General features: G+C 34.9%; 1 protein-coding gene across 4 annotated transcripts in view; it reads left to right on the top strand.

Moving 5' to 3' along the window:
- The window catches only part of flncb (filamin C, gamma b (actin binding protein 280)), a 148,723-nt gene that overhangs the window by 61,134 nt on the left and 64,963 nt on the right, over positions 1–22,626 (top strand). For 2 of the 4 annotated variants that reach the window (XM_028813185.2, XM_028813176.2), the window contains exons 3-12: positions 9,088–9,185; positions 11,867–12,017; positions 14,003–14,121; positions 14,233–14,310; positions 14,576–14,738; positions 14,926–15,126; positions 15,646–15,771; positions 20,188–20,325; positions 21,679–21,805; positions 22,301–22,437. In XM_028813185.2, the coding sequence (XP_028669018.1) occupies positions 9,088–9,185; positions 11,867–12,017; positions 14,003–14,121; positions 14,233–14,310; positions 14,576–14,738; positions 14,926–15,126; positions 15,646–15,771; positions 20,188–20,325; positions 21,679–21,805; positions 22,301–22,437 (1,338 nt within the window). The remainder of the gene's footprint in view (positions 1–9,087; positions 9,186–11,866; positions 12,018–14,002; positions 14,122–14,232; positions 14,311–14,575; positions 14,739–14,925; positions 15,127–15,645; positions 15,772–20,187; positions 20,326–21,678; positions 21,806–22,300; positions 22,438–22,626) is intronic. The other 2 variants (XM_028813192.2, XM_028813200.2) reach the window with 1 other exon arrangement.

Here is a 22,626-nt window from a genome sequence, read left to right as displayed (position 1 = left end):
CCCTAAATTTCATGCTGCTTTCATAATTAGTATTTTTAATTGCCCTGCTGAGACTACATTTTGTGTTTGTTTTGTGGCCCTCCTATAAGAGACTGGTATTTAGTCCAGATGTATTTCTTATTTTGCTTTCTGGAAAAGCTCCTGTTGTCTGTGTGATGCTGAATCAATACATTGTGGATACAAAGAATGGAAGGATCCATGAGCTTAAATTATTTCTCTACCTTTCACTTTAGATTCACTTCAGGTCAGTTGGCAAAAACAGTATTAAACACTCAACCTATCTTGGTAAAATATACTTGACCTGGCTAATTTTGTTTCTGTTAAACAAAACAATCCTGTTAAAGGATTATAATATAGTGTACTCATGCTTGTCACTACTGTTACTGGCACCACATTATTGCAAATATGCACAAATTTTGAATAGATAGATAGATAGATAGATAGATAGATAGATAGATAGATAGATAGATAGATAGATAGATAGATAGATAGATAGATAGATAGATAGATAGATAGATAGATAGATAGATAGATAGATTAGAGTGGCGCAGTGGAATAGGTAGGCTCTTCGATCATGGGTTCGTTATTCATGGATCCAGTTTGAGTTTCAATCCTAGCCCTGGATATTGTCTGAGTGAAGCTTGCATGCTCTCAGTGGGTTATTCTACTAGACTCCCGACTCCATGACCCTGAATTGGGTTAGGTTTGAGAATATTATCTTTTTTATTCCAGGTAACTGAAAACTACAGGAGAAAAATACTTTGAATTCTCCAAGAACTTAAACTTACTTATTTGCCTGGTCACTGTTTGAGTTTCCTCATTCTCTGTATATCCGTGTGCACCACACATCACACATCAAAAAACATGCATTTTTAGGTTAAAAGACAACCCTAAATTGACTTCTTGTGGGTGAGTACAGGTTTATATCCAAGTTTGCCCTCTGCTGGCCTAGCCTCACATGCAGGGTTGTGTCTTTGTTTTGCACTCAGTGCTGTTGGGATAGAATCTGGATCCACAATCCTAAATTAGGTTCAATAGGTGTGAAAATGAATATAAGAATAGATGAGAATTATTAGACTAATATGCCATTTCTGTTTGGTTCCTGCCTTAATGCTTAATGCTTAATGCTACTTGAATAGGATCCAGATGCTCTACTGTAAAAAGCAGATTCTGAAGACAGACAGATGACCAGCAAAACTTAAACTCAGATCACATACTAAAGTGAATCTTAAGTGCTGTGCTTTAGATACCATACTATTACTAAATAAAAGGTTGTGACAGAATATTGAACAAAATACACTTTTCTCTCTTTTCTGTGTGAAATTTAAGAAGGAAACTTCACCATATAATATTAAAAAAGCAACACTGTTAGTTGTTACACTTTTTGTAGCATGGCAACCCATATCATAGCTTAAATTAACAGTTGATGTAGATCCTGGAAGGCTCTTGAGGCTTGATAATAAGTTTAGGCCCAGGTCTTGTTTCCCCTCAGACCGACATCCAAAGTGTCCAAATTAGGCATGAATTCTTTTGACCTGTGAGAGAGGATCCCTCATGAGTATAGTTTAAAATAGGAGAAAAAAAAGAACACCGGCCTGTGTTTACATTCAGATCCTGATCTAGGAACTTATGAAAAACAGGTTCTATATAACATCTATGGTACTGTACACAAAAGCTTTGCTTTTAAACATTGCACACTTAACATATTATAAGAAATTCTTTCAATTTTTACAATATCTTCTCTTATATAATTAATGCTAAAAGAGTGAAAAGAACCTATTAACATCAACTGTTATTCTTGCACATTGATCTAAATCCAGGGATCATCATAATCCTTTTGTCTACTGAGTATAGGCTTTCTGACATTCATTTTTTTGGAGAGGAATGTTTTGTCTGGTGTGGGAGGTCGAAAGTAAAAGAGAACAACATAAATTACTGCTTACAGAGCTGACACTGCCAGAAAGGACAAGAGCATGGTTTATAGCCTAAGTTATGTTACAATATGTTTTCTGGCTGAAGCTATGCTTCTGCCTGTTCATTTTTTCTTGTAAGGTAATATTCTCAGGTGAGATAACTCTATGACAGTTTTGAGCAGACACATCTTTAACAAGAAGACATCTTAATATACCCATCACTTATATGCAACATATTCGTACTAGACTGTTGACATAGCTAGACTGTGCATTACGTAACTAACAAATAGTTGCACATGCAACCTGAAAATGAATGTAACTTAACGCTTTATACAACAGGCCAAAAGTATCTCTGTTCTTTGTCCACAACGTGATGAGTTCCTGCAGGCACACGTATCTGCATTAAAAACTATAAGCTGAAATGTGCATTTGTGCCTCTGGTGTTTATTTAATTCAAAGAAAGTGCCCATCACAATCAGAATCTACTAGCTCATGATTGATTGGGGGTCAGACAAGCTTTGCATATATGATTTGTGCAGTTACTTCATGCAGTAGATCCAGTGATCCGTATTTGAATCCCTAACTTGATACTTGTCTGTATGGAGTTTGTACATTTTCCTGTTTCTGCATGAGAGTTTCTGCAAGTATCTGGTGTTCTTCCAACATCTTCAAAGACAGGCTTGTCAGGTTATTTGGCTTTTCCAAATCAGCCACAATGTGTTTGTGGAACCTGTGATATGCTGGTGCCTGGTGCTGCCAGGGATAGACTGTGGTCCAAAATTGTGTTAAGTGGGTTTGGGAATGCTATGCTATGTTTCAGTTGATAAGCAGCCATAGAGCTCTGTCTTAATAGCTTATCATAGAACATACAGCATCCATTGTTAAGGACATAAACATAATAAAATCTTACATGGGAAATGTTTGTTAAACTCAAGCGATTTATCAATACCTCATTTTGGGCTTATAGTTACAGTGGTTTCAGAACTGTGCTGGAGCAAAGGCGAGTCACACATCTTACTCTGGCTGATATAATGAATCAACAACAGAGCTTGACCAGGCAACCTCCAGGTTCAGTTCTTTAGGCACTGGGCTAAGCTATTTAAAATAAATCCTTCCCATAATTTTCCATTTTCACAAAAGCTTATTTTTCTTAAAATGTTTCTTTTTTCAAAAGTGGCTAAGGTTAGGACAAGATTAGTTTTGAGAACATTCTGTTATGGTGCTGTTTTTTATGCCATGGTTCTGCAAATACCTCTACACTTAAAATAATTGTTTTCACTCATTTAATTTCTGATACCTGCAAAGTGTTATAAAAGGCTAAATATGTATGCACTTGTTGGCCCAATCATATGAGACTGATAAGAGCTGATAGCCTACACTCAACTGAGTGATAAAAAAACAGATCTTCTGAAACTAGGGTCACTGTAGAAACATCAGAAAAAATTGTGGAAAAATAATCCACACAGCCTGTGGCTGAACTGGAAATAAAAGTTCTTACAGCTGTGAGGTAGTAACCTAAAAAGGTATCTTAGCAAAAACCTGTATTTCCAAATGGTTTACACTGATTTTGTATGTACAGTGGCTTTACTATTTGTGAAATATAAATATCAATTACACTAACAATACAAAGTTTACTATTGTCCAGTTAAGTGTTTCCATTTTATATAGCAGTCTTCACACCTTCTGTCTTCACAACACAATACCAAACAATATTAGAATAAATATCAACCTGAAGAAAAAGCTACCATAACATGACATTTTCAAACCTACTTAACCCAAATCAGAGTCACTGGAGCCTATCTAGTCAGGAATCAGATCTGAAAAGGGGTCTAATTTATCACAGGACCCACACAGGCACACACCCAGACTTGCACTCAATGGGTCTAAGGCAGGGGTAGGCAACGTCGGTCCTGGAGTGCCACAGTATGTGCAGGTTTTTGTTCCAACCCAGTTCCTTAATGAGAACTCAATTATTGCTGATGAAGCACATATTGCTTAAGTGACATTTTAATGCTTCATTTTAGTGGTCTCGCTTGTTAAGGTTCTCCAACCTTAATTGCTTATTTCAATCTTAAACTGCTGCATTCAGTGTTTTAATTGCTCCTTATTAGCAATAAGATGTAAAACAGGGGTAGGCAATGTCGGTCCTGGTGAGCCGCAGTGGCTACAGGTTTTCATTCAACCCAATTGCTTAATTAGAAACCAATCATTGCCAATCTCAGACCTTATTTAATTTTATGGCTTGTTAGTCTGTGCAATGTAAGGCTTTTATATCGTAGATTTTTTTCCTTTCCAAGGATATCATCCAAATGATTTGAAGCCTAAAACAGATCATTTTCAGTCTGTCACATTTTTCTATTAAGTGTTTTATTAAATCAAACCGTGCATGATGAACACACACAGATGTAATTGGAAAAAAGCTAGCTGGAGAACTGCTGGCTGCTTTGTCTTTTACATCTTAATGCTCATAAGGAGCAATTAAAACACTGAATGCAGCAGTTTAAGATTGAAATAAGCAATTAAGGTTGGAGAACCTTAACAAGCGAGACCACTAAAATGAAGCATTAAAATGTCACTTAAGCAATATGTGCTTCATCAGCAATAATTGAGTTCTCGTTAAGGAACTGGGTTGGAACAAAAACCTGCACATACTGTGGCACTCCAGGACCGACGTTGCCTACCCCTGGTCTAAGGGGTAGGCAACGTCAATCATGGAGGGCTGCAGTGGCTGCAGGTTTTCGTTCCAACCCAGTTTCTTAATGAGAGGTCAATTATTGCTAATGAAGCACTTATTGCTCAAGTGACATCTTTCTGCTTCATTTTAGTGGTCTCGCTTGTTAAGGCTCCCCACACTTAATTGCTTATTTCTGTCTTAAACAGCTGCATTCACTGTTTTTAATGGCTCCTCGTTAGCAATAAGATCCAAATGACAAAGAAGCCAGCATTTCTCCTTCTAACGTGTTACCATTTACACCAGTGTGGATTGATCATGCACTACTTGGTTTAATAAAACACTTAAGAGAAAAATGTTACAGACTGAAAATTATCTATTTTAGACTTCAGAGCATTTGGATGATTTCATTGGAATGGAAAAAAACTATTATATAAGAACATTACATTGCGACCAACATACCATAAAATTGAATAAGGTCTGAGAATGGCAGTCATTGGTTTCTAAATAAGCTATTTGTTTGCAATGAAAACCTGCAGCCACTGCAGCACTCCAGGACTGACGTTGGCCCAACCCTGATTTAGACTAATGAGCATGTCTTTGGGGATGTGATTAGAAAAAACTCAGACAGATGAGAACTTGTAAACAACTATGCACAAGACACAAAAGCACGGAATACTGGATCCAAAACAACTGATCTATGGTCAAACAGAAGAAAACAAACACCATGCTGACATGTATTTTCTGAAAGAGTTGTCTCCAAGAATAATGTTTAGTGCCACGAAAAAGTAGAGGAATTAATTTGAAACAAATGAAACCACAGCATAGCAGAGCCCATATTGATGGGTTTATTCATTAGTCCATCCATTTTCTAACCTGTTTATCCAGTCGTAGGCTGAGTAAATAAGGAAAGCAAGGATCCAGGGTTCTGAAATTAAGAAGTGTTGTGGAAAGAGTATTTCCGATAGTAAGAAGACTTTTATGAGAAAAAAATGTTTTTTGTGTTAAGGCAAGGTAAAAAAAACTGCCAAGTATTCTTTTGGCTTTGATTTTGCAAGTTAATAGCAGAATTTGTAGAATAATCTGTGTTTGATAGGAAGTCAATGCAATTGAGCCAACTGTGATGCAATGTGGTCACTGTTTTCAGTATTCAAGAAACAAATGCACCCCTCTTCCAAAAGTAAGGTTGTAGAGAACCTGTAGCCTGAGTCAGACAGCAGCCCTTCACAATTCACACTCACATATACAACCACATTTATTCAATCTGGACAACTTTAAAGTCTCCAGTCAACTAAGATGAATGTTGTTGGAGGAAGCCAGAGCTACCCTTGTTCCAACCTGCCTTATTCCATTACAGGGTTATAAGAGGGTCAATGCTGTTCCAAACAAAAGCTTACTGTGTATTGCATAGCACCCTATTATACGGTGCCCACACAAACATACACACTTGCGCACAATTTAGCTTAATCAATCAAGCTGATGGCATGCCTTGGGATTGAAGACTGCAGTGGAAAATCATATGAAATGAGAGCACCATTCAAAAACCAAGCAGAAAAAAGAACAAGAGTCTAACTGGAGAAAAAGAGTCAGCTTTTTTTCATCACACTGGGTCCTGCTACAATGTTAAAAAACCCAATAAAAGAAATTGGCTGATTTCTATTGGGTTTTTACAACTGAATTTATTGTTATACTGAATAAAACACTTCATTGCACAATAATAGGGTTGTACAAAATTAATTTTATCAGTATGTCATGCCATGGCTGTAGTCTGTAGGGTGAAATAGTTTATAATGTAACAGTACAGCACTGTACTTATTATTTAAACACAAGCTTAGTCCTGTCTTAAATGGTTTCCGTAGACAGTCAAATTTAGAAGGCAAGAAAGAATGATGCATTTGTTCATTGTTTATTCATTAAATTAAATGATTTAGTGTTCAGATATGTTCGCTTTGTTTGGTTGCAACATTTTATTCTAACGCCAAATAACAGAGCTTTATTGCTCTTTATACATAAAACATATTCAGCAAATGTTTAACAGATTTTAGTGTGTTTGACTTGCATCCACCCAGCATTGTGCCATCTTTATCTAGTTCAGAAGAGCAGGAACTGTCCTTGATTAAAGCACCAGTCATGGTGTACACTCAGTAGCACTGGCCCCCAGTTAACTAACATGGGAAATGGGAAGAAAAAACAGAGTAACTCTAACCACTGTACACTACTTGACTTAAAGAAATAAAAGTTCAAATTAATAAAAAAAAATGAAAGCTCACATTCACCAACAGTAGTATTACAGTTTGCTAAAGAAGTAATCACTTTAGCCTCAAAAATTAACTATTTTTTAAACAATCATATAACAATGTTGCTCTATTTCTGAGGTTTAAAAGAAATGCTTGGTTAAATATTGTCTACTAATGCAATATATATTACAGAAAACATTTACCATAATAGGTATTCCCATTTGCACTAATTAGAATCCCTTCATTCATAAAAGTTACAAATTTCAACTGTAAAAATTCCAGTAAATGTGGGATTTTGATGTTTAAAGCAGTTTGTGGTAACTGGTCTTCCAAATCCTTGGAAATGTGTTTTAGATTTTTTAAATTTTGTTTAGGTTTACTGATTTCCCATGTTCAATACATTTACACAGAATGCCTTTTACTCAATACTTAACAATGCATTGTAAGTTAGGGATTAAATAATATAATTATGAAAAGTACAAGCAAACAATCCCCAACTATTAATTGTATTTGACTTTTACATTGACTGGCACTGGGGAATGAGGTACATTCATGTGTAGCCGTCCAGACTTCCATAATAGGTATTTATTTATCATTGTGCTAAATGAGAGTCATTGCCATTTACAGCACACTGCATTCAATCCTGTGTGTCAGAGGCCAAGGACAAAGTGTATTTAATCTGTCTTTGCAGAGATTAAGATAATCAATAGCCACATCTTAAAAAAGAAGTTATGTTCATAGTAAAATAAATTAATTCTTGAACATTTTATATTAAGTAAAAATATGCAACAAGTAACAATTCACAAACAAATACAATATATTTGTGTAAGATTTTGTATTTTTAACTAACCTACTAATTAATGCTATTATCAGCAATTAACTGATAGCTTTTTCCATACCTATGTTACTCATACACATTATATGGACACAACAAGTAGGCAAATGTAAGAATAGCTGCACAGATGTGTAACTCTTTATATTATAAGTTGAAACAGTTTAAAATTTAGGCTGATCTGCCTCTCCAGTTCTGTTCATGGTGCATTGCCATTTGATTTTATGTAAGTAAATGTATTTCAAGCAATAGTATAAACACAATATCAACTGAAATGTGATGCCTGAGTAGACCAATCACAGGCTTTGTCATGTGTCGCAGAATCTGGTAGAAAGATGGACAACATCTGGAGAGAATAGTTCAGTTACGTTGTCACATTTCAAATGAAAATAAGCCGTATTAGTTCCTACAGGCACATTGTTAAATGTACTAGGTTATCATCCTTTAAATTTTCCACTCTCACTCATTCACTCACTGCAGGTTAATTTAGTAACACAGTTTATTCTAACACTCATATATTTGGAATGTGGAAAGAAATCATGTAGAGAAAGTGCAAACTCCACACGTATTTAAGCTAAGAATCAAACAAACTCCTGATGCTGTAAAGCAGTAATGCTTGCCACTGTGCCACCCCACAGTGTGGGCAATTGCCACCCTCAACGATAGCCCTAAGCTGCCGTCCTTCAGCTGCCCTGGTGCTGAGTGCTGTGGTCCAAGAAGCATGTGATTTGTGTTAAAACACATGCTCACTGTTGGAAACAAGCATCTAGCAGCTGAAACATTTCCTGATCCAGCAAAAAGAAAGGAAAGAAAGCAAATCTAATGTATTCTCTGGGTTAAAATGTTAATACTAAAGACATAAACTCAACAACAACAACAAAATTATCTTTGTCCACTAATACTAAAATTCTACAATATCCAAGATGTCATTAGTTGTACATAATATCCAGTATTATAAAAAGTATTACATTGTGAATAAACACAATGTCAGGATAACAACAATTGTAATCTTTTTACTGATTCAGTTATTTATGAAACCACAAACACATTTTATTTATATTTTGTCAGTAGAGAAGTCTGGCATGGTCATCATAACCACATAATCTTTAGTTGGACAATATATATACTTCTTTTAATATGTTAAATTTAATTTAATTTTGAAAATGTGCATTTCATTTGATTTATTTTAGCATATTCTGCATAGAATTTTGTATATTTGACAGTTAATCATACTGTATTTATAGGCTGCTGTAGCACCCCAAATCTATCTATCTATCTATCTATCTATCTATCTATCTATCTATCTATCTATCTATCTATCTATCTATCTATCTATCTATCTATCTATCTATCTATCTATCATTTCATATTTTGTTCCTCATGTTGTTTTGTGGTTCTTGTGTTTCATGCATGTTTGTTTTTTTAACTTGAAAGGTCTGTGTCCGGACTGGGAGACCTGGGATCCAAAGCAGCCGGTAGAGAATGCCAGAGAGGCCATGCAGCAGGCTGATGACTGGCTTGGAGTGCCTCAGGTTTGAAACAAGTTATTCTTTTTAATTTATCATAAAAGTATGGCTCCAGAGAAATGTATGCCACAATGACTGCACCACTTTAGCTAAATGAAAACTGTTTTATGACAGTCAACAGACTCAGGGTTAATTAATTCAAGATACAATTGGCATTACTTACTATGACAAGTGTTTTGTTATCCTAGATTTAGAAATTGTAAAGATTAATTCACCATAGGAATACAGATAGAAAGAGTCTAATTATTACAATGATTCAATTATCTCATACAAATTCTAATACGGAGAGTATTGTAAACAGGAAACTTCAGTGAGTTCAAGTTGAAAATGTATTAAGAACATTTTGTTTTTTCATACAGGCTGTCATTTACAAGTTGTTGGTAGCTCAAAGTCAATATGCAATCATTCCTTAAGCAAAATTATTGAAAAATATATTGTTCTTAGATTTACTGCTTCAGTAAATATTGAAAAATATGCTCACAAACACTTTGGCATAATGACACAATTTCTTGAAATTACCAGATTCATTGGTAATTTTTCATTATTCTTCAATTTATTCTGAGCATGATTATAAAATAGAAGGATACTTCAGTGCATATTCTCTCACCTGCATTGTTGCAGCATACTGTATTATACAAGATTGCATCTTGTATAATATTCAAATCATAATTCATTAAAATATAATGAACCTTGTTTAATATCTGTAGCATATCTGTTATTATTGCGGACTATTTTTGAGAGAGAACATGTGGATCTTTTACTGCACACTATTGTAAGAATTACTTTAAAGCTTTTAAGAACACAGAAATACCATTTAACACTGGGGCCAACCATTTAATTTCTCATACCCAAAACCAGTATAATATGGTGGTGACACAAGCACACTTTTTAATAAGGAAAAGAGCTTAGATTTTCCAGCTTTATCTGAATTACAATGACTTCTACTGATAACAATGTTCATAGGACGTGCTTCTTTGTATGCTGCCTTTGTTTAAGAGTTCAAGGACAGAGAAAGTCAATAAAAAATCATAGTGACTGATGGATGCTGACTAAATAATAACAAAACCACCAGGACTCTTGTGTTATCATGCAGAATCAACAGGACACCCAACATGAGGCTAAATCATGTTTTTCCACTTAACTCTAGTATGTAAGCTACAATGCTTGCCTCAAACTAAAATGTAGCTTGTAAATTCCAAAAGATGTACAGTACTGAAAACTTCAATGGTATAACATTTAGATGTGCACTCATTGTCTTTGAAGGCAATGTCCTCCTACTATAATTCATTAAGTCTTAAAAAGTATTAGAATGACAAAATAACCCTAGTTACTCATACATATGCCCTTTATATTTCTCTATCACTTTTGTCTGTCACACAACTGTTGTGGAGGAAACTGAAAAGTCATTGTTCTCTTAGCCTTCAAATTCAAAAACTAGGGAAACATTTTGCATTCTTCTACTTGCCAAAGACCATTAGTACTGCTGGGAAGTGTATGAATAAGTTATCAGTATTAATATTATTCAAATGTTTTTACTGAAGCCAAATTATAATTAATATCTATTGAATGTTCAGCTGATATTTTCATAACATATAAAAACAAACCTAACTGCATGTTCAATACTGCAATGTAATTTCTTTTATGTTTTTCATAATAAGCTGTTTTCATAAGCAATTATCTACTCTTGTACACAGTGGACATTGAGGCTCATCTTAACTTATGTACAGTACAATGAAAATAAAAACAGTAATCCTCAAATTGTACTTTCTGAAAGATTGCTGGCAGCAAATCAAGAAATGTTCAGATTAGCAGTTTTCAAATGTCACTATCAATATTTAACACTATACACGCTAACGCTGCTTAGAACACCAATGAAGAAAGCCCAGTGTCAGCAATCAGATTAGAATGCACTGTTCATTAAGTAGGCAATGATCTACCATCTTCAGAAGAATATTAGCCAGATCAATCCAGACATTCTAAACCATCCATCTATACTGAAATGTTTGGTCGTGAAGCTGTAGAAAGTAAAAGACTGTTTAAAGACATCATGCTTATATTCTTGAATGCTAAGAAGTATAATACTGAGCTTATATTTTTTTCATTTGCAGTAAATACATCAAACAATAAGTGGTGACATTTGTATATTATTAATTTGCAAAGATTTAAGTTTGAGTTTTATCATATTTAAAAGAAATCTAAAAAAAATGGGCCTGGTATTTGAAACTAATTGAAAACAACTTCATAATTACAGGAACATACTGCAATAGTGCTGAATTGTCAAAATCAGGGACCAGATTAAATATACTTATACTAGACCATACTGTATTATACGCAGTAACTGTCTATATTCAATAATGAAACATATAGCTTTCCTTTTTATTCTTTTTAAATTTTGGATATCCATTCCCCTATCCATTTACTTAGCATGTTTGGTCTAATATAGTTTATTCATGTAGCATCTGACAGTAAGCAACCCCAAAGAAGATGCAAAAATGTCACATAGATATATATATATATGTGTATGTATGTGTGTGTGTGTGTATGTGTAGATACTGTATATGATGTATGATATATGTATGTGTGTATGTATAGAGAGAGAAAGAAGGGAGATGCATAAATATAAATTGTTTTGATAAAAAAATGTTTTTTTAAAGGTTTTTCAACTTGATGTATGCTTGTTCTGATAGGTGATAGCACCAGAAGAGATTGTTGACCCCAATGTGGATGAACACTCAGTGATGACCTACCTATCTCAATTCCCCAAAGCCAAGCTAAAACCAGGTGCCCCTCTCAGATCCAAGCAGTTGAACCCCAAGAAGGCCAGAGCCTATGGGCCAGGTACGTCAACACATATACTGTAAATCCAGCAAACAGCACTTTGCTATTTCTGAAATCTATATACTTTTTTTCTTCAGAGAAATTAGGAAATGGTTTGTATATAATTCTTTAGCCTTACCAAAAGACAAAATATTGCAAATATTGCATTTTTAGCTATGCAATTTTTTTTAGATTCTAGGTAACAATTAGGTAAATCATACAAATCACTTTATATCAAAATATAATACATGAGGAATTAATGCAAAACATTATAAATTAAACTCAATTAACAAAAAAAATTATATTTTGTACAGTTTCTAAAAAATGTTATGTCATGACGTAAAGACTTAGACATGAACAAAAGGATATTTTTATTTACATTTTGGGAAGAATGGAAAACATACTATACAACCTGATGAATTAAAGTTAGAATGCAGATATTTTGTATTTTCAATTTCCATTAATTTACAATATATTATGTGTAGGCAGTTGATACAGATTATATTTGTTTATAATGAAATATACTAAATGTTGGAAATGACATACACTTTCAAAAGCCTTTGCTGGATAATCCTGTGACTGTTACTCCACGCTACATTCATTCTGTCAATTAAATTTATTAAAATGATTTAGTCAGGATTTAAGAGTTTTATTTTTAGGAAATTTTAGATGTTTAAACTATAGCTAAAAACACTCGATATTTGATGAGTAAAGGTTAGAAGGCAATTACAAATTTTTCTCCAGACCAGAGTTTCAACAGCCACAAACTGCTGTCACTTCCATCCTTTGTACGTTCTTATCTATCACATCATCCTAGGTGATGCCATATGATGTATACGGTTCTTGCTGGCATTCCGCCACTGGCTTCTCAAAATGGATATGCTCAGTTACGCATTTTTAATATCATTGTTCAAATTCAGTCACAGTAAAGTAGGAAGAAGCTTTCATCCACTATATGGCTGTGTTAGTGGTCTCAGTCAACACAGGATGAGACATGGGAGATGCTATTTTACTATTATGCCAGTTTTATGAGAATTGTTGACTTTCAAAAATCTTTAGAGAAAATATGCAATGAAAACCTAATCATTACACACGAGGCAAGAATTCAAGTTGTTGTGTGTAGATGGGTACAAATTTAACTTAACAAAAAATAACTATTTAAGTATGTAGTACTTTATCTAAATATATCAGATTTATAGAAAACAGTGAACAAAATTGCATAAATTAGCAGATAAAATGCACCTAAATATAAGCAAAATTCAGTTGTTGTGAATACCTGGCCAAAGATGTACGATGTAAACAGCTATACATAGGTAAAGGTATAAGTATAATTAAACAATGGGAGCCTGCATCTTGAAAGTGTGCCTTGTGAAAGTAATCTACCAGTCCTAGTGAACTCATTCCTGCATACAAACAGGCAGTGTAGAGAAGTGAATAGAATGCCTGTATATACTTATATGGCACTGCAAATCAAGACACATTATTTATAACCTGAGAGACTGTTTCTGGAATACCGTATGTTGCTCTCTTCTCCATATTATGAAGTCCCATGAACATGAACTTTATTTCTTGACTTCAGGGTATAAGCTCTGAGCGATGACTGAACATGCTGAATGTTTTCATCTTAAGTAAACAGAGGATGCCTTAAGAGTTTAAAACGATGAAAGAGATAAATCAGCAAATCTTTCTCTGAAAAAACAAGGGCAGTGATGAAAACAGGTTAATTTGATTAAGAAGTAAGCAGAGAGGAAATAAAGTAATGATAATAAAAAGTTAAGTGCTAAGTCAAGTATATCATTAATTTCTTTCGACGTTGTGTCTGCTATCAAAACCCCATAAAATGTCAATGCAGAAAGCTGGCATAAAGGCTAATAAAATATACAGACTGCTTTTCCATCACTCTTTTTCTTTGAAACTACAATTCAAACAGTATAAAGATTGTTATTGCTCTTGTTTGCTGGCCTCTTGCTCTGTTTTATCTGGCTAATTTTTTTAATTCCTCACAGGTATTGAACCCCATGGTAACATTGTACTGAAGCCTGCAGAATTCACTGTAGAGACCATTGAGGCAGGTCTGGGAGAAGTACTGGTGTTTGTAGAAGACCCTGAGGGGCATACAGAAGAGGTATGTGAGCACCATGTGTTTATTGTACATTAGTGGTGAAAACGTGGAATGTTGAATTTATCTACCAAAACATTAATTTGTTTAACTTACTTTTTTGTGTTACATTTAAAGGCCAGAGTTATTGCCAACAATGACAAAAACAGAACGTATTCAGTCACATATATCCCAAAAGTGGCAGGCCTTCACAAGGTAAGCTATACTATGAAAAATGCTGGAAATAGTAGGGTACAATGTCTGAAATGCTAACCACTACCACAAAATGCTCCTTTCCATTGCAACTTTTATTTAAGTCTTTATTAAATCATCACATTTTCATTGTGTACATAATGAAAACCTTCGCAAGGACAAAGATTAACTAATTTTGCTGATGTAGGTGTCAATTGTTAGGATTTTCCTTTTGCGAATAAAATATATATAAACTGTTCTAAAAGATGATTACATTTTCTTCCTGCAGGTGACAGTGCTGTTTGCTGGCCAAAACATAGACAAAAGTCCCTTTATGGTCAATATTTCTATGGCTGTAGGAGATGCTAACAAAGTATCTGCTAGGGGACCTGGCCTGGAGCCTACAGGCAATGTTGCCAACAAACCAACTTACTTTGACATTTACACAGCAGGTACAGTACAATTTACCAAAATTCTTCAGTCTTGTATGATAGGTTAACAACATTGTACAGAATTTAAATTTATAATAAAGCACTTTATAATCTTCTTCATAATTTATTCTAACCAATAATGATGTTGTTAAGTTATTGTTTTCAGAAATCCTGAAATAACTGTACTTCTCCATGTTTGATTCTGAAGGAGCTGGAGCAGGAGATGTTGGTGTTGTTATTGTTGATCCCCAAGGCCGACGTGATACCGTCGAGGTCATTCTTGAGGACAAAGGAGACAGCATTTTCCGTTGCACCTACCGACCTGTGATGGAAGGGCCTCATACCATCTATGTCACTTTTGCAGGAGCCCAGATCCCAAAAAGCCCATTTAATGTACACATTTCAGAAGGTATCTAATGCCACTTTCCAGTTATGCTTTTGAATAAATTTTTAAAAAAGAGGCACTAAAGTTTCTTTGGGATAGTGAAGCTCATAACAGTAGTTTCTTCTCCATTTATAAGCTTCTTTCTTGAGTAAAAGTCTTCAAGTCTCAAATATTAGAATTTAATTAGAGGATGAACAGTATTACTTCTTTATATTTTACTTTTAAATTGTCCTTATTAAAAAAAAAAATAGCCCCGCTGTTACAATATCACTATTTTTATTAAATATTTCAGTTTTTTTGGGCTGTTGTTCATATCGAAAGAATGCTATCGTATATAAATGGATTTACCATAATATGAGAAAGAAATTGCAGGCAACAGAATTGGAAAGGTTGTGGAAAGTGGCCTTAGCTGTTCCAATGGTGGTGAACATCTATGTACAATCTGGTTTCTATATGGTCTTAACAGATAATATGCAGAAGCATTTCCCTGTAGCTAAAAGAAGAAAAAGACATCTTGATTATAATGCCTGTCTGTTTTTCTAGCTCCCCAGTCTGGCCAACCAGCTGGTGCTCCAGCCATTCAGATTATACCTCAGTCTATCTGCACTCCACCAAGTGAAAAGCCAAAGAAAGTCCCGCCCCCAACTCCACCTAAACCGCATCGACCAAGTTAGTATGGGCTGCTGGCTTGCCTTGTTCCTGTGCAGTCTCATATGTTTGGACATCCAGGGCCTTACAGCTTTGATGGCATGCGCTGAAGCTTCGCCTATCATGGGTCCATAAACAGTAGCTTTAGTGTACTTGAACTGCATTTGATTCTTGTCTCAAATCACAACGACAGTCATATAGCATTCATTTGTATTTTTAATCATTTGCCCACATGTGATGCATTTTTTTCTTGACAGATTTTAAATTTTGTCATTTACTTGCCTGTCACTAACTAGAAAAGCAACTAATTAATGATGTAGAAATACATATATAAAAATTCACTGTTAAGTCTCCTCCAATAACACAATAAAATACATACAGTCTTTATTTTATATTGGGCCTATCATGAGTAGCCACCACCTCAAATCTCTTTACACATCCACTGCATTCTACTTTTAGAAAGATTTTTGTTTCATCCAGTATGGCACAGTGGTTAGCAGTCTGTCCAGATGATTGCAGCATCCTGGGTTTGAATACCTTGCCTGATTGCTGTCTGTGTGGAGTTTGTACATTCTCCCTGTGTCTGCATGTGTTGTATTCTGGGTACTTGGGGTTTTTTTTTTCACATCCCAAAGACATGTGTGTTAATTTGTAATTCTAAATTGGCCTAATTTTGAATAAGCATGCTTACATGAGTGGGCCTAGTGACTGACTGGCACCCAGTTCAAGTTTGATTCCTATCTTGTGCCAAGTCCTGCCCAGATAAGCGATAGAACCCATTACTCTGTATTTGACGAAGCAGGTTCACAAGTGTTACATCATTTATTCAATCTGATCACAAGCAGTAAACCAGCAATAAGTATAACATTATAGCCTTTGAGGCTACAGATCAGCTCCTTAACCATCAGGCACTTTTCTCATTCATGATGTTTTATTTAAAAAATATATATAACATCAAATTATACTTTCATAAAGTAGAGATACAAAGGAAATTTACTTTTTGAAGTGTCACGCCTTCTTATTAACACTGTTTTGTAAAATAAAAAAAAAAAAATCAGGATATAGTCTTAAATGCAGAAACAATTTCAGATTTGTCTAAAGTACTTGTTCAGTGAGTTTTACAAAATGGAATGACAAAGTGTCTGCTGTGCAAAACATTTGTTAGGGTTCTTCTGAATTTTATTTTTGTATTTATTTTTTTATACGATAAACCAAAATGTTTCATGTTTTAGATTTACTGTGTTCAAAAATCAGACAAAGACAAGCAAAAATTACTCAGACATATGCACTACTTACTACCATATTAACTCTTGCATTGTTACAGTATACTTGTAACAAAGTAGGTCATCTTTCAGTAATAATGCATATCTTTATTTATTTCTCTAAATTTTGATTCTCTTAACTTTTGTTTTATCTTTAATAAAAAGTGATTTTAATCTATCACTTTATAAATGCAAATATGCATATCAGCCAGTTTAGAAAACTATAAAATTTTTAGAATAATCTGTTTTTCACTATGCATCATTTTGTTTAGTAAGGATTTTTAAAATGAAAAGAAATATCAATTGAATAAGCATCAATCAATTAACTAGTCTTTGTACTGTATGTAAGTATTTGAATATATTTTTTTTATTTTGACTTTTACAATTATGACAAAATGCACAAAATAATTATTTGTTATTCAGTTAAATTTTTATGTTAAAAATACATGATAAAGTAACTGGAATTCAACTCAGTTTTGTTTTTCTAACACACTTTGCAATTAGAAGTTCAGAGAACTTCCCACTTTGAAAGACTTCTGCAGCTGCATGGTTACAGTTCAAACATTCTTGCAAGTTTCTAGCTTAGCTTGTTATTTAAAGAATAGTCCTGGGTATCAAATCCAAGCTGCAAATGTATTTTTTCTGCAGTTTGCATGTTGTTTTCAAATTTGCATCAGTGTTTTTTTTTTTTACCATATTTGGATCTTTCCCATCATCCTGTAGCATGTTGTTTAAAGCTAGTGATGTAAAATGTCCCTAGCAAGTGGGTGTAGTTTGAACAACATGGAAAGAATGCTGTTCTCTTCAGGATTTATTTCTGCCTTATGGCTTTTGCTGCTAGAATAAGGTTTGGTTAATTGTGTCACTATATGGAATAAGAAGGTTTGAGAAATGGATGGATTTATGTAGAGAATCTTTATATAATGCTATAATGGCTGGTGGAACATTATGTGCCTTATTGTCAGGCATCATGCATTTTCATGATAAGAAGTTTTGTTCTGACAATCTTAGTGTGAAAAAATCCAACCACTGATATTCTCATTTCATCTCATTTACGTTGTGAAAGTTCCAGTGCAATTAAAGTTGGGCAGGCAAGCCTTCATCTTTTTCTGTGAAATTTACAGATTCTCAGTGGTTCCCCGGTCAACTGAGAAATGTACCTTTTTCTCTGTCTTCACTCTACCTAGAAAAGCAAAATCTGATGAAGATATGGCTAAGTGGACTTTTCATTCACAAATTATAGGGAAGATGCATGCCCTCAAGTCCCCAAACTGTATAGAGTCTATACCTCTGTGGAATATCATGGCTAAGGGAGGAGACATACCCAGTTAATACAGATTGAATCAAATAGAATACAAAAAACAACTCTGAGACCCTATTGTTATAGCACCTGCAGGGAATGCAGTCATAACCCTTCTGAAAGTCAACAAAATATGTTGACAAGACTAAGAAAAACTCTCGCAACTTCCTAAATATATGTGCCAGGTCAAAGTGCTGATTTGTCGTTGTTTTTGAGAAGAACCTTTTTTATATTGCACCATAAATTGCTGACATTAGGCGCAAGGTAGAAGCTAACCTTAGTCCATAAAAAATGGTATAGTCGCTCATATCAGACCAATTTAGAGTCGCCATGTAACCCAACATGCATATCTTTGGGATGTGGCAAGAACTCTGAGTACCTGTAAAAACAATGCAGCCACCACAGGAAGCATATGAATACTCCACACAAACAGTGTTGTCCAACAAATATTGATAATTGTATTTCACTGTTTCATATGTGTGTAAAATGGAGCTGAAAGGGTTTTGTTAACATAAAAAGCAACATAAATTTCAAGTATACATAAACTGATGTATTTTCTAACTTAATTAATGCAGTTCAGGGTTGCATATATATATATATATATATATATATATATACACAGTGGAACCTGGGTTCACGAACGTCTCAGTACACGTACAAATCGGTTTTACGACCAAAAAGTTCGCCAAACTTTTGCCTCGTTTCACAACCACACACTCGGTATACGAACAAGCCAGTTTCCCTTTCGGTTTGTACATGTTTAGTCTCTCCCTGTGCATTTCCTGTGCAGCGAGCAAGAGAGAGAGAGCGCGACACACACACATACACAGAGGCAACGCGAGAGAGAGCCGCACACACACAGGCAGCGCCAGAGAGAGACCCGCGCACACACACACAGGCAGCACTAGAGAGACACAGACTCACACACACAGGCAGCGCGAGAGAGAGAGAGGGCTGGACTCATAAGGTAGAGAAGGCAGTTAAAGAATGCACTGGGCTTGATTTTGTTTTGACTTCTGTTTACAGCGATTGGTTCATAGCGTGCATTGTTGCAATGTTACTTTTCTTGGTGGTTTATTAAATTACGGATTTTTTCAAATGTTCATTTTTACCCTGTGCTTACAACTCATTAAAAAAGTGTTTTTAGCCAGCAGTTGGTAGCGCTATAGCGCGAACTATTGCAGTGTTAGTTTTCTCTGTTGTTCAAGGTTTTCTCAGTGTTATTCAATGTTTTTACATTTAGTTGACTATTACGCTGTGCATTCTATGGTTTAATTAACTATATTTGTGCTTAAAAACTTAAAAAATATATATATTTACATACAGTTCGTATGATCTGGAACGGATTAATTGTATTTAAATACAATCCTATCGGGGAAATTGCTTCGGTTCACGACCAAGTCGGTTTACGACCAGAGTTTTGGAATGAATTATGGTCGTGAACCGAGGTTCCACTGTATATATATTTATATTTCCTACAGCATATATGTTCATAAATTTATCCATCCATTTTTAAACCCACTTTGTCCATATTTGGGATATGGATCTATCTATCTATCTATCTATCTATCTATCTATCTATCTATCTATCTATCTATCTATCTATCTATCTATCTTTGATTATTATACTATAGATTCCTTTTTTCAATATTTTTGTTTAGTAATTTTCATCTGTAAAAAAGTACTGCATGAAACACAACTAAAGAATGAATCATTGCATTGTTGTCCTGTACCATATTCTTGTTTGCCTTTTTTTTTCTTATTTCATTCTGTGAATTTTCTGCCATGATAAAATCATATATCTGATATGCCAATTAATTCCATTGCTTTTTTATTTTTGTAATTTCCTCATTTTTTCCCCACCTCTCTTTACAGCTTGTAATCCCAATGCTTGCCGTGCCACAGGACGGGGCCTGCAACCAAAGGGGGTCAGAGTAAAAGAGGTTGCAGATTTCAAAGTATACACCAAAGGAGCTGGTAGTGGAGAGCTGAAAGTGCTAATAAAAGGGCCAAGTAAGTAGTCACCCTGCATTTCATTAATACATAGTGGGAGATATTAGTCAGATGAAGGTATAAATTGTTGTATGTATTGTCACCTCCAGGGTGCACCATTGAGCCCCCAAACCCCAGACACAATTACACCAAGAGAATCTTGGGTACAAATAAATGTTTTATTATCCACAATACCTTTTGTTCCAGTATTCAAAGTCTAAACCACAATCACAAATGAATACAATATCTCCTTCCACTCCTATAGTTGAGCTTTGCCCTCTGCCTCCCAACTTTGACTCAACCCTTGAAGTGAGACTGCTTCCTTTTATGATAGACCCAGGACTACTTCCCGAGCCAAGGCCTCATATAATGGAAGCACTTCCGGGTCATACAGAAGCCTCCCAAACTAGGGAGATGTATTCCCAACAGCATACCCCTGGCAACACCCAAGGATCATAACAGGGTAGACATTCGAAAGAAAAATCCCAGGAAACCCTGCAACTGTCTAGACTGGGGCCAAACTAGAAGAACACTATCCCATCTCGTACGTAAGATTGAAATGTTCAGCATCTCCAGTCTACCTAAGTCCATTCGTTATTTTTTTATCCCAGTTGGGATAGGAATTATTAACCATCCTACTTCTCACATTGTCCTTGCATTACTGCCTCCTGGCCAAACAAAGATTCACCTTCCATCCCTGTCGAGATGCCAGGCCATCTGCTGTGACACTTACAGTATATAAAACAATTAAAAAGCACATTGTTGATGCATATTTTTCAAGACTATGCTGACATACTACATATATACAAACTGCATAAAATAAAACAATTTTTATTTCATGTGTGCATTTTTTTGTCTTTAACACTTAATAAAGTCATGGTTTCTAGGTATTTAAGAAATAAAAGTAACATTAAAAAGGTAATTTATGTAAGTTAGATAAAGTGAATTTAAAGAGTGAATGAATGAATGAATATGCACTACTCTTAAAGAAATCAAAAAATCAGGATTTTCAGTGCATTCAGAGCAAATTCAAATATATTTTAATTCCTGAGATATCTGCACTGTTGTCCATGCTGAGAACACATCATTCTTGTGCTCTTAGCATGACCAGTACAGCACAACGTTTGTGGATTAATATCCTTACTATTTGATAGTGACCACCTTAAGTGATGTGCTCAAAATCACATAGTGAATCATAAGCAACCTTTATATGTCAAGTCAATATGCAGTAAAGTAATGACAGACTACACAAAGATGAGTGATTGCAAATAATTTTTCAATTTAGGTCATTAACCGTCAGTCTGAATTAACTGGAATCTTTTGTGATACATTAAATTTGTTTTTATGTGAATATTTCTCATATGTTTGTAATAGGAGGTGCAGAGGAGCCAGTGAAAATCCGTGAGATGGCAGATGGAGTATTTGAATGTGAATATTACCCTGTAATTCCTGGAAAATACACAGTCACAATCACCTGGGGAGGATATGCCATCCCAAGAAGGTCTGATGAAGTTCTTGATTTAGTATTTACCCTTTTGTATGCAAATTAAGAATATTGTAACTGTAGAAAACATGTAATTTTATGTATTTTATCTGTGGTGTATTGAGTAGAGATGGCATGGTGGTGTTATGCAGCAACCTGGGTTTGAAACCCCCACCTGTCATAGTCCATGTGAACTTTGCCCATCTTGCTTGTATCTGTGTGAGCTTTCCTTTTCCTCCACATCCTAAAGACGTGCAGATTGGGTTAATTGCCAAACGTAAATTGTCCCGAGTGAGTGCAAGTGTAGGTGTGTGTGTTAAGTGAGCCATTAAATGGTCTGGTACCTTGTCCACACTGTCTGTTCAAAAGTGCTTTTTTTCATTTGGAAACTCAGTCATTTAATAGAATATAGAAAGCATTTCTAAGTAAAACTCCATAGCAGTTAACATGTGTATTAGGTAAAACAGTACATTATTAAAGTAATATTACATTTTAACTTTTTATCTGTTATAGTCCTTTTGAAGTTCATATAAGTCCTGAAGCAGGCGTTCAGAAGGTACGAGCCTGGGGTCCTGGCCTGGAGACTGGAATGGTTGGCAAATCCGCAGACTTTGTGGTGGAGGCCATTGGAACTGAAGTTGGAACTCTGGGTGAGAAAAAAAAATCTGTTAAGTGTGCAGCACCAAGCTGTACATTTGAACCCTTTAAAAAATAAATAGAACTTACAGTAAATACAGATATGCATATTTTAGATATATGATATTGCAAAATATAAGTGGTATGTATGGTTACAGTGTTCCAGGTTAATAATGTCAAAAATATTTATCCATCCATTATCC

The sequence above is a fragment of the Erpetoichthys calabaricus genome, chromosome 1, assembly GCF_900747795.2.
Source record: "Erpetoichthys calabaricus chromosome 1, fErpCal1.3, whole genome shotgun sequence".
In the NCBI taxonomy this organism is placed as follows: Eukaryota; Metazoa; Chordata; class Cladistia; order Polypteriformes; family Polypteridae; genus Erpetoichthys; species Erpetoichthys calabaricus.
This window is presented reverse-complemented; position numbering and strand designations above follow the sequence as displayed.